This window comes from Ceratotherium simum, chromosome 23 (genome assembly GCF_057802395.1).
Source record: "Ceratotherium simum simum isolate JZ-2026a chromosome 23, ASM5780239v1, whole genome shotgun sequence".
Lineage (NCBI taxonomy): Eukaryota > Metazoa > Chordata > Mammalia > Perissodactyla > Rhinocerotidae > Ceratotherium > Ceratotherium simum.
The window spans coordinates 43,720,280-43,734,330 of NC_141922.1; the positions used below are offsets into that span (position 1 = coordinate 43,720,280).

At 39.5% G+C, this 14,051-nt stretch overlaps 1 protein-coding gene across 3 annotated transcripts in view; it reads left to right on the plus strand.

Annotated features, from left to right (window-relative positions):
- Positions 1–5,730: 5,730 nt before the first annotated feature.
- The window catches only part of RAD54B (RAD54 homolog B), a 97,269-nt gene continuing 88,948 nt past the window's right edge, over positions 5,731–14,051 (plus strand). For 2 of the 3 annotated variants that reach the window (XM_004431171.3, XM_087447650.1), the window contains exons 1-2: positions 5,731–5,965; positions 12,901–13,051. In XM_004431171.3, coding sequence (XP_004431228.1) covers positions 12,917–13,051 — 135 coding nt within the window. In that variant the 5' untranslated portion in view covers positions 5,731–5,965; positions 12,901–12,916. The remainder of the gene's footprint in view (positions 5,966–12,900; positions 13,052–14,051) is intronic. The other variant, XM_087447649.1, reaches the window with a different exon arrangement.

Sequence of the window (14,051 nt, forward strand, 5' to 3'; positions counted from 1 at the left end):
TGCAATTGATTCTGCTAACGTTTGATGCACCCTAAAGTTTGAGAACCACTGATGTATATCAATGTTTTTCAAATTTAGGGGTCATCTGGAGAGGTCATTAAAAATGCAGGTTCCAGGGCCGGCCTGGTGGCCTAGGGGTTAAGTGTGCACGCTCCACTTCAGTGGCCCGAAGTTCTCGGGTTCAGATCCCTGGCGCACACCGATGTACTGCTTGTCAAGCCATGCCGTCAAGTGGCAGCATCCCATATAGAGTAGAGGAAGATGGGCACGGATGTTAGCCCAGGGCCAATCTTCCTCAGCAAAAAGAAGAGGATTGGGGGGCCAGCCCAGAGGCACAGGCGGTTAAGTGTGCGCGCTCTGCTGTGCTGATGCACCGCTTGTCGAGCCATGCTGTGGCGGCGTCCCATATAAAGTGGAGGAAGATGGGCATGGATGTTAGCCCAGGACCAGTCTTCCTCAAGAAAAAAGAGGAGGATTGGCAGATGTTAGCACAGGGCTGATCTCCTCACAAAAAAAAAAAAAAGAGGAGGATTGGCACTGGATGTTAGCTCAGGGCTGATCTTACACACACACACACACACAAAATAAATAAAATTGTAAAAAAAAAAAAATGCACATTCCAGGGGCCTACAAATCTGTTTCTAAAAATCTTCTCAGGGGATTCTGATGATCAGCCAGGTTTTGATCCAGTGACGCAAATGAAAAGTAATGTCTTGGGCCGGCCCCGTGGCTTAGCGGTTAAGTGTGCGCGCTCCGCTACTGGCGGCCCGGGTTCGGATCCTGGGCGCGCACCAACGCACCGCTTCTCCGACCATGCTGAGGCGGCGTCCCACATACAGCAACTAGAAGGATGTGCAACTATGACATACAACTATCTACTGGGGCTTTGGGGGAAAAAAAAAAGGAGGAGGATTGGCAATAGATGGTAGCTCAGAGCCGGTCTTCCTCAGCAAAAAGAGGAGGATGTTAGCTCGGGGCTGATTTTCCTCACACACACACACACACAAAAAGAATTATATTAGGCCATGATGGCCTAACATTCTACCATGCAGTTACTGCTCTGAAAGTACTTTCTAGTGGGAAAAGAGAGAGGTAGGTGCTTGGGAGCAGAATGAGGAAAAAGCATTTCAGTAAAGCAGAATTGAAGCAGCTCAAGACTTGAGGTTTGAGGGTGGTAAGTAGAGCCATATGCTCCAAATGGATCACAAAAGGTGAAGATGAAAAACAACTACATTTGGTAATTTGGAAAACTTTATAACTTTTGTGATGGCGGTTTTATTGGAGTGCAAATTTGGGAGAACGTAAGCAGAAGCCATAATGCTATTTGTTGCATGATTGAGAAGTGAGAAAGTATATGTGATGAGTACTTTTTCAGTTTGGTGGGGAACAGAGGAGAGATTACTAAAAGCTGTGTGTACCAAAGCCATCCCCTCCCTAACAATTCACACACAAAGATTGCCTGTGCGTCTTCTGGCCCTAGACTGGATCTGCAGAATCTAATTATATTTTTTGTGCTTCCATGCTTTTGGCTACAGACTGCTTTGGAAATTCTGTTTTTGATTGTTGTGTTCTAAGTTCTTACATCTGCTTCTTTCAAATCTAAGACCTTCTTAAATATGCTGCATTGTTTCATGCTGCCAAAGTATCTTTGAAGTGTAACTTTTTAATGACCCTATTCTGGTTAGTATATTTAGCACATTATATATTCCTGGGTTTTAAATGGAATAAAGTTTTGTGGTATTAATTTGGAAAAAAATAAAGCTGAGTTGCATGGCTTTGATTTTAAAGCAAAGGGCAAAACTAAAATAGCCAAATGAAAATTCTTACTTAAAAATTTTTCAAGTTAATAAATCTTAACAAATGAGTTGAGTTGACAAACTGTATTATACCCCAGTGAAAGTCTCTTCATTTGCTGAAGAGGGGCTTTGGGAGTATTTTGGTAAAGCCTTGAACTAAAGCAGGCCTACTGGACCCCCTTAGGTCTGCGGCTGCTTTAAGCCATTTACTCTAGGAATGATGCTTTTTGATATTCTGGTAACCCTGGAGCAGTATAATTGCTACCTACTCTGACCCAACATTTCACCTGGCCCTGCTAGAACAATTTAGGGTCCTCTGGAATCCTTGTTTCCTTTAAGTTAAATAAGGAATCGGAAAGAATTCATCTGTAAGCCAAAGTCATGTAAAACAAATACCATCCAAAGCTGCTTCATAAGCATATGAAATTTTAAAAAGTTGTTCAATAACTTTATCTCCAAAATTCTTTTCGATGAAAAGGCAGAAAAATTAGAAATGCAAAAAGCTAGGCTTTCCCATTGATTAACTGGCTGTGTGATAAGAACAAATTAAATCTTATCAGTGGGCCTCTGTTTTCTCATATATTCTGAAATATAGAATAGAGCTCAGAATGTATGTAGCATGGAGGAGAGTGTGCATCAGAAGAGAAATATTATTACAGATATTTATTGTAGAGTTCAAGTAAAAAGTCCAGAATTGATGAGGTGTGGTGGCTAAGAGACAAATGGAATAAACACAACTGAGAAAAGAAGGGTAATCACACTAGAAGGAGGTATCCAAATTCTTTTTCTCCTTTCCCCCCAAGGAGAAGTGTTCAGCTCTGATGTTGGTGTTGGTTAATTAATTAACCAACACTACCAATAACCAATAACCAATTAATGTTGTCAATTCAAAATTAAGAGTTGTGGAAACTTTTACCTCCAATAGTTCTAATGTTAACTGAATCTGAGGACACAGTATAATATCCTTACAAAAAGTATTTAGTGTTGATAACACTTTAGTATTTAATTAATGATTAAAGCAGGAAATGAAATGAACTAAAGTTTACCAAAATATTTGTTTCCAAATATATCTGTATCCACAAATTGGATGAAGATTTTTTTTTAAACTACACTTTCTTGTTCTCATTCAGTGTTGTGGCTTTATTATTATTATTTTTAAATTATTTATTTATTTATTTGTTCCCCCAAAGCCCCAGCAGATAGTTGTATGTCACAGTTGCACATCCTTCTAGTTGCTGTATGTGGGACGCAGCCTCAGCATGGCCGGAGAAGCGGTGCATCAGTGTGCGCCCGGGATCCAAACCCCGGGCCACCAGCAGTGGAGCACGCGCACTCAACCGCTAAGCCACGGGGCCGGCCCAGTGTCGTGGCTTTAAATAGTGTCTCTACACACTGATTCCTCTGAATTTCCAAACTAGACCTCTCCTGTGATGCCCCGGATTTGCATCTTAACATCTCCACCAGGTGTCTAGTAAGCACCTCAAATTTGACATACCCAAATTGAGCTGTTGATATTCCCCCCATGATAATTACTCCTCTGCTGTCTTCTTTTCTCAATAAATGGCAACTCCGTACTTCCAGTTTCTCAGGCCAAAAACCTTAGAGTCATCCTTACCTAGTCTGTTTCTTTCACGCTTTACCTCTGATCTGGCTTCTATCTTCCAAATATATCTAGACTCCAGCTGTTACCACCTCTGCTGCAGCCAACCTGGGCCACTCCACCATTGTCTCTTGCCTGAATTATGGTAATAGCCTCCTAACTCAGCTCAAAAATCTTCAACGGCCTCTCATTTCAGAATAAAAGCCAGAGTTCTTACAATGGTCCACAATTTCTACATGATTTCCCCTGTCCTTGTTATCTCTTTGACCTCATCTACTGCTCTCTGAACTCACTCCACCACCTCCTCACTGTTGCTGTTGGCCCTAAGTACAATATTGCCTCAGGACTTTTGTTCAGGGAGGCCTTCTCTGGCTACCCTATCTAAAATTTCAATACCCTCCATTTCTGCTTTACTCTTTTCTTTACCATTTTTCATTATCTAACGCTGTATAGTTTACTTATTTACTTATCTTCTTTATTGATTGTCTCCCCATTAGAATGCAAGTTCTATAAAGATAGGAATTTTTGTCTGTTTTACCCACTACTATATCCCTAGCAACTACTGTGACTGGCACATAGTCAGCCCTCAGTAGTTGTGGATTGAATGAAGATATTTCACCTCACTGGTCGATTTTGTAATTGAAATGCAGAAAATTACAAATCATTTATTTATGTAATAAGTTATGTTAGTATTGAGAAATAGTTGTATTCTTTCTGGCTAAAATGACATATCTTTATAGCCCATCTTTATTTAATATCATAAAATAACCACGTGAAGTAAATATTTCATGATGATAATTTTTATTAGAAAGAATAAAAAGGTTGATTTCTCCCCCCTCACAGACAATTCCTCTAAAATATAACTCTTTTGAAATTTACTGTTTCAAAGAAAAGTATTTTTTTTGCTACATTCTAACTATGACTGTATTTCTTTTGGATTATACTCATCAGTCATAATTTTGCTGTTTGTCCTTATCCTCATTGTAGAAAATTAGCCCTAATTTTTTTTTTAAATTTATTTATTTTTTCCCCCCAAAGCCCCAGTAGATAGTTGTATGTCATAGATGCACACTAATTTTGCCAAGATAAAGTCCCAAACATTATAACAATTTATTTAAAAAAAGGTTAGCTACAATTTGGTAAAATTTAATACTTCCTAATTCTTCTTCTTTTTTTTTTTTGGTGAAGAAGATTAGCCCCGAGCTTACCTCTGTTGCCGATCCTCATCTTTTCGCTGAGGAAGATTGGCCCTAAGCTCACATCTGTGTCCATCTTCATCTATTTTATGTGGGACACCTGCCACGCATGGCTTGATAAGGAGTGCATAGGTCTTGCACCTGGGATCTGCACCTGTGAACCCCAGGTGGCTGAACCCGAGCGCTGTAACTTAACCACTAGGCCACTGGGCCGCTCCCTCCTCACACATTTTTAGAGTTAAGGGCTTTTGAAAATCAGGCCAGGTGATGAAATTATTTTTTTCACACATTTTTAAGTGTTTTGTTCAAACTGGAATATTTTTCTAGATACTACAGTTGGTGGCCTGTAGTATCATTGGAGTACTGGAGATACTTTTACATTAAAAGACCCAGGACCTATGTATTTCTACCTTGTCACCATATTAAAAAGTATTGGACCACTTTTAATTTATTTATTTTTCCCCTAAAGCCCCAAGCGATAGTTGTAAGTCATAGTTGCACATTCTTCTAGTTGTTGTATGTGGGACGCGGCCTCAGCATGGCCGGAGAAGCAGTGCGTCTGTGTGCGCCCGGGATCCGAACCCGGGCAGCCTGCATCGCAGCGCACGCACTTAACCGCTAAGCCACGGGGCCGGCCCATGGACCACTTTTAAAATATCAGTTTGCCTATCTGGGCCAGGTACTTTAAAGGGATCTGTTATTTTAACAAAGTTGCTGAAGTCACTTCATTCCTAAAATACAGCATAATTTAAGAGCTTCATGGTAAAATCCATTATATTTGCCTACTATTTTTCAAAGCAAATACTGCTACACAAACCATAAAACTGCATGAACATATTCATGTAGATGTTCTCAGATTTAAGAAGTATGTGTCATCTGTCCTAAAATGAGGTCTGTAGCCTCAGCATCTACCCCATGTCTGACTGTTGGCATCAAATAAATATCTTTTGAATGGAACCATAAACCTAACTCAAACTTTGAAGCTCTCAAAGAAAAAAGCAAAAGGACATGCGCAGTGACGCGGTAAGTTAGTCCAATCAGAGTCGGGCTGGAACAGGCACTGCGGCAAAGAAGTTGTGCGCACGCGCGGCGGGCTTGTCCGCGATTGGCTGCGCCGAGGCGGGAGTCTTGAGCTCCTCCGGCGGTGAGGGGAGCGCCGTCTGCCCCGGTTCTTCCTCGCTGGACCTGCGCCTTCTGTCGGGTCTTCGCCGGTGCGTCGCTGGAGGGGAAGGCTTGTGACGCTGCGGCAGCCTGTAGGCTCGTGCGGGACAAAGCCGCGAGAGGCGCCGGAGCAGGCCTCCGAGGGGGAAGGGAAGGAAGGCGGCGGAGCGGCGGTGGCCGCCCCCTGCGGGTCCCGGAGTGCGATTTGAAGGGTGAGGGACGCCCTCGCTGCTGGCCCTGGGGTGGCTGGTGGGGCAGGGTGGCCGGTGGGGGTGCGTTTGTGCTGGGGAGGTCCCCAAGAGAGGCGACTCCGGGCAGTGGTGCCTCCTCCCGCTCTGCTCCTGTGGCCCTTGGATTTTTTTCCCCCAGGACCAATCTACACTCTCCTGCACTGTACTAATTAATTAATTAATGTAAGATTTTTATAGGCGGGTTTAGCGGGGCCACAAAGTTAAAGGAGCAACTTAAGCCACGAAGTAAAATTACTACTACCTAATGCAGTTGGAAGGCGAAAAGCAGAAACAGCGGGGCGGGGGGTGGGGGTACTGGTTCTTGGTTGTTTTATTTACATTCCTGCATCCCAGAGGTTTGATGGTTGCACCTCATCATCCCTTCAAAGCCCAAACGAATCCTTAGATTCTGACCCTGATTCCCTTTATCGAACTACATCCTTCTCTATCTTCCCTCACGGGACCTTAATCTCTGCTCTCATAGGACCTCGTGTATTAAACATCCAGTAATAATTGTAGATAGAAATATTACAGATAACATTGAGTGCTTACTATGTGTCAAGCTTTGTTCTGAGTGCTTTAAGTATTGCATTTAATTCTCCCAACAGTCCTATGAGTAATTATGATTGTTGTACCACCTTTTATAGATGAGGAAACAGAGACACAAAGAGGTTAAGTAAACCGTGCAAGATTGCATGCTAGGAAGTGTCAGTCCAGATTTATATTCAGGCATTTGCCTCCAAAGCTGTGTTCTTAATATGCTATTGGCAAGTAGTTTAGACCTTCTGATGTGTTGCAGCTGTCAGCCTGGACTTGCCATTTTACTTGGGAGGACAGAAGCAGGAAGGTGTTAGAGTCATCGCAGAAGTTGTGGCCATCACAGCAGGGCTGCCAAATGGGCATTATTTTTGGGGCCTGGGAAAAAGGCTCAAATAGCACTCATTTGAGAAGTAAACAGGATGCTGAAGTATTTAGGGGAAAATATACTGATGTCTGCAGTTTACTTTGAAATGCATCAACAAGTTAGATGGGTTGGTGGATGCCTAGGGTCATATGTCAACGGCAGAACTAGCCAACTTAGGCTGGCTCCAGTCTTTTTTTATGGTGAATTTTTTTTTTTTTTGCTGAGGAAGATTTGCTCTGGGCTAACATCTGTTACCAGTCTTCCTCTATTTTGTATGTGCGTCACCTCTAGCATGGCTGACGAGTGGTGTAGGTCTACGCCTGGGATCCGAACCAGCGAACTGGGCCACTGAAGCGGAGCGCGCAGAACTTAACCACTATGCCATGGCTGGCCCCTGCAGAGTCTGATTTTTTAACTTCTGTGCTGCTTCTCACATGTCTATATTCTCAAATTCATTATTTTTCTTTTATTAGTTTACAGGATAAATAGGAGGGTTGGAAAATTAGAAATCATGTATTAGGTGTAGAAGGGTTTAAGGTGGTGATTCTTAGAATTTAGTGTTGAAAGAAATTTTATCATCTAGTCTATTCTCTTTATATTACAAATGAGGAAATTGGTATCCAGAGAGTTTAAATAGCTTGCCCCAAATTTCTAGCTGCTGTATTTTTCTAGTGTTCCTTTTAAAAAGATGTCAGTCAGACTTTTCACAGTATTATAGTGGGGTCTGACTAAATGCAGAGAATAGAACCTATTACATTTCATGATGTGGAGATCATATCTAGAACTTATTACTTTAAGTCGGCTTGTCATTATCTTGCTATTTCAGTTGAGCTGTAGTTATCTAAAACCCTTGGGTTTTTCATCTGAACTTCCCATTGTTCTATTTTATTTCACCATTAAGTAACTGAGTCTAAATGCAGGGCTTAACACTTACTTGTTTCTAAATCATCTTGTTACAGTTAGCTTGTGTCAATTTCAAATTTGTGACAATTACATATCTAGAGACATGGAATATTCTACTGACCTATTATAAAAAGGAAATGAGGTTAATGAGGTTATTTTGGCATGACCAGTATTGACTACTGGTATTGGTAAATACTGCTTCTAAAGTAAACAGTCACAAACCATCTGTTTAATAATTTGCTCTAAGATTGTGCTAATAGAGATCTATTTTGCCCTTGAATAAGAAACAGTAGAGAATGTCCTCCGCTACTAATCCCTCAAACTATAAAAAGCCTTGTTATTTATCTGTTACTCATGTATTTCATCATTTTAACATTGCTGAAATTGGGAAATGTCTCGCCATCAGTGATGGCATGTCACAATTTAATTGGCTGCACTTGTTTCTTCCTTGGTACGTAAATCTTTTTTTTTTGTGAGGAAGATCAGCCCTGAGCTAACATCCATGCTAATCCTCCTCCTTTTGCTGAGGAAGACCGGCTCTGAGCTAACATCGATTGCCAATCCTCTTCCTTTTTTTTTCCCCAAAGCCCCAGTAGATAGTTGTATGTCATAGTTGCACATCCTTCTAGTTGTTGTATGTGGGACGCGGCCTCAGCATGGCTGGAGAAGTGGTGTGTTGGGGTGCGCCCGGGATCCGAACCCGGGCTGTCAGTAGCGGAGCGCGCGCACTTAACCGCTAAGCCACAGGGCTGGCCCTACCTTGGTATGTAAAATAATAGTGCATCGTACAATTGATGGCATCCTAGATTTGATGAAATGTAATAATTAAAAAATCTAGTTAATGGGACTTTCCCTGCTACAGAGGTAGCATTTTTCATTGTAGAAAATTGGAAATATGTAGAAAAGAACTCAGAAGAAAATAAAAATTACTGGTAATTCTAATATCTGGACGTAATCAGTGTTAAAGTTGTAGCATGTGTTTTCTAGTCTTTTAAAAATCTTCATAGAAGTATAATTTAGTGTATAGTTCAGTGTGTATACTTTGATGAGTTTTGACAAATTTGTAACCACGTTACCATCTGATACAGGTTATTTCTGTCACTCCCAAAAGTTCCTCGTGCCCCTTTGCTTTCTAGTCTTTTAACATATACATATACTATTTTTTTGTATTTTTTCTTTTATAAAATTGAAATGATGCTAAACATGGTTTGTAGCCATTTTTTAAATTAAAACTATTTTTTTAGAGCAGTTTTAGGTTCACAGCAAAATTAAGGTGAAGGTACAGATTTCCCATATACGCTCTGTCCTCACACATGCATATCTTCCCTCATTACAACATTCCTCACCAGAGTGGTACCTTTGTTACAGTTGATGAACGTGCACTGGCACACATAATCACACAAAGTCCATGGTTTACACTAGGGTTCACTCTTGGTGGTGTACATTCTATGAGTTTGGGCAAATGTATAATGACATGTATCCATCATTATGGTATCATAGAGTATTTTCACTGCCTTAAAAATCCTCTGTGCTCTGCCTTTTCATTCCCCCCCTCCTCCCTAACCCCTGGCAACCACTGATCTTTTTACTGTCTCCATCGTTTTGCCTTTTCCAGGATGTCATACTGTTGTAATTATACAGAATGTACCCTTTTCAGATTGGCTACTTTCAGGTAGTAATACACATTTAAGGTTCCTCCATGTCTTTTCATGGCTTAACAGCTCGTTTCTTTTTAGTGCTGAATAATATTCCATTGTCTAGATGCATCACAGTTATTTATCCATTCACTGAATGGACATCTTGGTTGCTTCTGAGTTTTGGCAATTACGAATAAAGCTGCTATAAACATCCGTATGCAATTTTTTGTGTGGACATTAGTTTTCAGCTTCTTGTTGCAAGGACTTAATTGTATGGTAAGAGTATGTTTAGGGGCCGACCCCGTGGCGTAGCGGTTAAGTGTGCACGCTCTGCTGCTGGCTGCCTGGGTTTGGATCCCTGGTATGCACTGCTTGTCAGGCCATGCTGTGGCGGCGTCCCATATAAAGTGGAGGAAGATGGGCACAGATGTTAGCCCAGGGCCAGTCTTCCTCAGCAAAAAAGAGGAGGATTGGCATGGATGTTAGCTCAGGGCTGATCTTCCTCACACAAAAAAAGAGTATGTTTGGTTTTGTAAGAAAGCATCAAACTGTCTTCCAAAGTGGCTGTAACATTTTGCATTCCCACCAGCAGTGAATTGCTTTACATCCTCACCGGCTTTTGGTGTTGTCAGTGTTCCAGATTTTGTCCATTCTAATAGGTGTGTGGTGGTATCTCGCTGTTGTTGTAATTTGCATTTTCTTGATAACATATTATATGGAGTATCTTTTCATATGTTTATTTGCTATCTGCATATCTTCTTTGGTGAGATGTCTGTTAAGGTCTTTGGCTGATTTTTTTTTTTTTTTTTTTTTTAAAGATTTTATTTATTCATTTTTTCCCCCCAAAGCCCCAGTAGATAGTTGTATGTCGTAGGTTCACATCCTTCTAGTTGCTGTACGCGGGACCCGGCCCCGGGTTGGACGGAGATGTGGTGCCTCGGGGCGCGCCCGGGATCCGAACCCGGGCCGCCAGCATCAGAGCGCGCGCACTTAACCGCTAAGCCACGGAGCCGGCCCATGGCTGATTTTTTTAATTGGGTTGTTTTCTAATTGTTGAGTTTTAAGAGTTCTTTGTATATTTTGCATAACAGTCCTTTATCAGATGCATCTTTTGCAAATATTTTCTCCCAGTCTGTGGCTTGTCTTCTCATTCTCTTGACATTGCCTTTTTGCAGAGCAGCAGTTTTTAATTTTAATGAAGTTCAGCTTATCAATTATTTCTTTCATGGGTCATGACTTTTGTGTTGTAGCTAAAAAGTCATCACCATACCCAAGGTCATCTAGGTTTTCTCCTATGTTATCTTCTAGGAGTTTTATAGTTTTGTGTTTTACCTTTAGGTCTGTGACCCATTTTGAGTTAATTTTTGTGAAGGCTGTAAAGTCTGTGACTAATTCGTTTTTTTGCATGTGGATGGCAGGTTGTCCTAGCACCATTTGTTGAAAAAACTGCTCCATTGTGTTACCTTTGCTCCTTTGTCAAAGATCAGTTAACTGTATTTATGTGGGTCTATTTCTGGACTCTCTATTCTGTTCTGTTGATCTATTTGTTATTTCACCGATACCACACTGTCTTGATTGTTGTAGCTTTATAGTAATAGTCTTGAAGTTAGGTAGCGTCAGTTTCTAACCGTGTTCTTTCCTTTCCATATTATGTTGGCTATTCTGGGTCATTTGTCTCTCCTTATAAACTTTAGAATTGGTTTGTCAATATCCACAAAATGACGTGCTGGGATTTTGGTTGGGATTGCACTGAATCTATAGATGAAGTGAGAAGAACTGACATCTTCACAATATGGAGTCTTCCTATCCATGAACATGGAATAGCTGTCTATTTATTTAGTTCTTCTGTTTCACTCAGCAGAGTTGTGTAGTTTTCCTCACATAGATCTTGCACATATTTTGTTAGATTTATACCTAAGTATTTCATTTTTTTGGGTGCTAACGTAAATGGTACTGTTTTTAATTTCAAATTCCACTTGTTCATTTCTGGGTATATAGGAAAGTGATTGACTTCTGTATATTAACCTTGTATCCTGCAACTTTGCTATAATTGCTTTTTTTAGCCATTTTTCATTTTATATATCAAAAACATTTCTCATGTGATTAAACATTCTTTTAAAATGTGATTTTTTTTTTGTTAATGGCTATAGAATCATTCATATAACAAATATTGAATGCCTTCTTTGTGTTTGGTACTGGCAATATAGTGATGAATGGAATATAAGACTTCATGCCTGATCCAGGAGTTTATACTTAGGGGAAATGATAGGCAATTTCATTACAGTGTGAAAAGTGCTTGGGTAGTACACACATAGGAAGGGCCTCTAATCCAGTCTTTGGGAGAAGATGAAGAGGGCTCATAGTTAAGAGTCCTAAAGAATAAATTGGAATTAATCAGGCAAAGAAAAATGGGACAAGACATTTCCAACACTATACAGGGGAAAGTTTGTTCAAAGGCCTAGAGGAAAAGAGAACATGGCTTGCTTGGGAAATTGCAGCAGTAACTCGCAGTTTTAGTGGTATATGAAGAGAATGTATTCTGTTGTGTGGATTTAACATAATTTATTTATCTAGTACCTCGTTATGGACATTTAAATTTCCTTTTTTTCCCTACTGTAATTAACATTAGCACGATTATCCTTATACGTAATTGTTTGAGTATATTTTTGATAATTCCTTAGGGTAAATTCCCGGAAGTGGAATTTATGGGTTAAACAAATAGTTTTGGTAGTCATGTACATCCTTGGTGATGCCTTATGTTGTATAGAGTTTTGTAAAATTGCTTTGAATTGGAGTGCTTGCTGCTGTCCATTGCAGAAGCATGATGTATGTATGTAATGTTCTTGTCTTCTGTCTCCCTTGTCCAGCCCTGGAGCAAAAGTTAGGAAACCTTGTTCTAGTCTCTTGATTTATATATTTTAAAAATTCCACTGTTTTAAGAGGAAATAGGATAGGAAAAACAACTTGAGTTGTAAATGTGTCCTTGAATTGCCAGGATTTCATTCAAAACTGTTTGTTAGTGATTATAATGTATCTGGCTTTGTGGTTGATGCTGCTAATAGAGTAGTGAAGAAAACAAGCGTGATTGCTACCCTCATGCAGTTTATGGATTAGTGGAATAGAAAAAAAGCAACATGCTTGATATATGTATGTAAATAATTATGTTTCCTTTGATTTTGAAACTACTATGTAAATTGTGTTGACTATATCATTATATAATCTATAATATTATCCAAATTGACTTAATATATGTCAAGTTTGCACCATTCAATTTAAATCTTAAATTCTTTTCAAAAGCTCTGTGATGGAAAATAAAATTTTACTAGCTATTGAATTTGTTTTCAAAGGCTTTGCACAGGCTTATTCTCTTTTATTTTTAAAAATATCATGGTGGTTGTGATGAGCTATTTTCATATTTGGAGTTAGTTCTAATCAGACTTATGGATGATTTTTGTTTTGTTTTTTTTTTTCAGGTTAGTACGGCTGAATATGAGACGATCTGCAGCACCAAGCCAGTTGCAGGGGAATCCCTTCAAAAAACCAAAATTTATTCCACCAGCAAGAAGTAATCCAAGTCCGAATGAAGAGATTACAAAGCTGAATCCAGATATAAAATTATTTGAGGTAAAAAAAAAAAAAAGTAAAGGAAGTATAATATAGAGAAGCATGTATTTTTTAAAAAATACTATTGTTGGGCCGGCCCTGTGGCTTGGTGGTTAAGTGCACGCGCTGCGATGCTGGCGGCCGGGGTTCGGATCCCGGGTGCGCATCGAGGCACCACTTCTCTGTCCAGCCTGGGGCCGAGTCCCACATACAGCAACTAGAAGGATGTGCAGCTGTGACATACAACTATCTACTGGGGCTTTGGGGGCAAAAAATAAATAAAATCTTTAAAAAAAAAAAAATACTATTGTTTTTAAAACAATACTTTTAAAAAAAGTATTGTTAAAGAGTTAACAATACTACAATACTTACTGCCTATAGGAATTTTCAGTATCTCTGACAAAGTCTTCCAAAAACCTTAGAAATAATGACTAAATAATTTTTTTTAAGGAATGATGTGCAATTGGGTTTGTAAAATAAACTTTTGGTAAGGTAACAAATACCTCTTTGAGGGAAGGGGTGGAAATTCTTGTAAAAAAAAATTCTGATCAGTGTTCTTTTTAAAGATACCACATAAATAAGTGAAAACTTTAGATAAGGCAATTTAAAGAGAAAACATATATAAATAATTATTTATATCACTATTCTGGACATTTCCTTTCATTTTTACTTGCAAAAAATAAATGCTTGAAGCAGTCTTTATGTTCTTTACTACTAAGAGAAAGGATTGTTTTGTCTTAGGTGTATAGAGGTATATAGAAAGTATATAAAACGGGCAGTCCACACTTCTGCTACTAAGTGGAATCATAAAATATGTGCTTTTTGTATCTGATTTATTTTATTTAGCATAATGTTTTTAAGGTTTGTCCATGGTGTAGCATGTATCAGAACTTCATTGCTTTGTATGGTTGAATAATGTTCACTTGTATGTATGTGCCATATTTTGTTTAACCATTTGTTTATTGATGGATACTGGGTTGTTTTCACATTTTGGCTATTGTGAATAATGCTGCTGTGAACA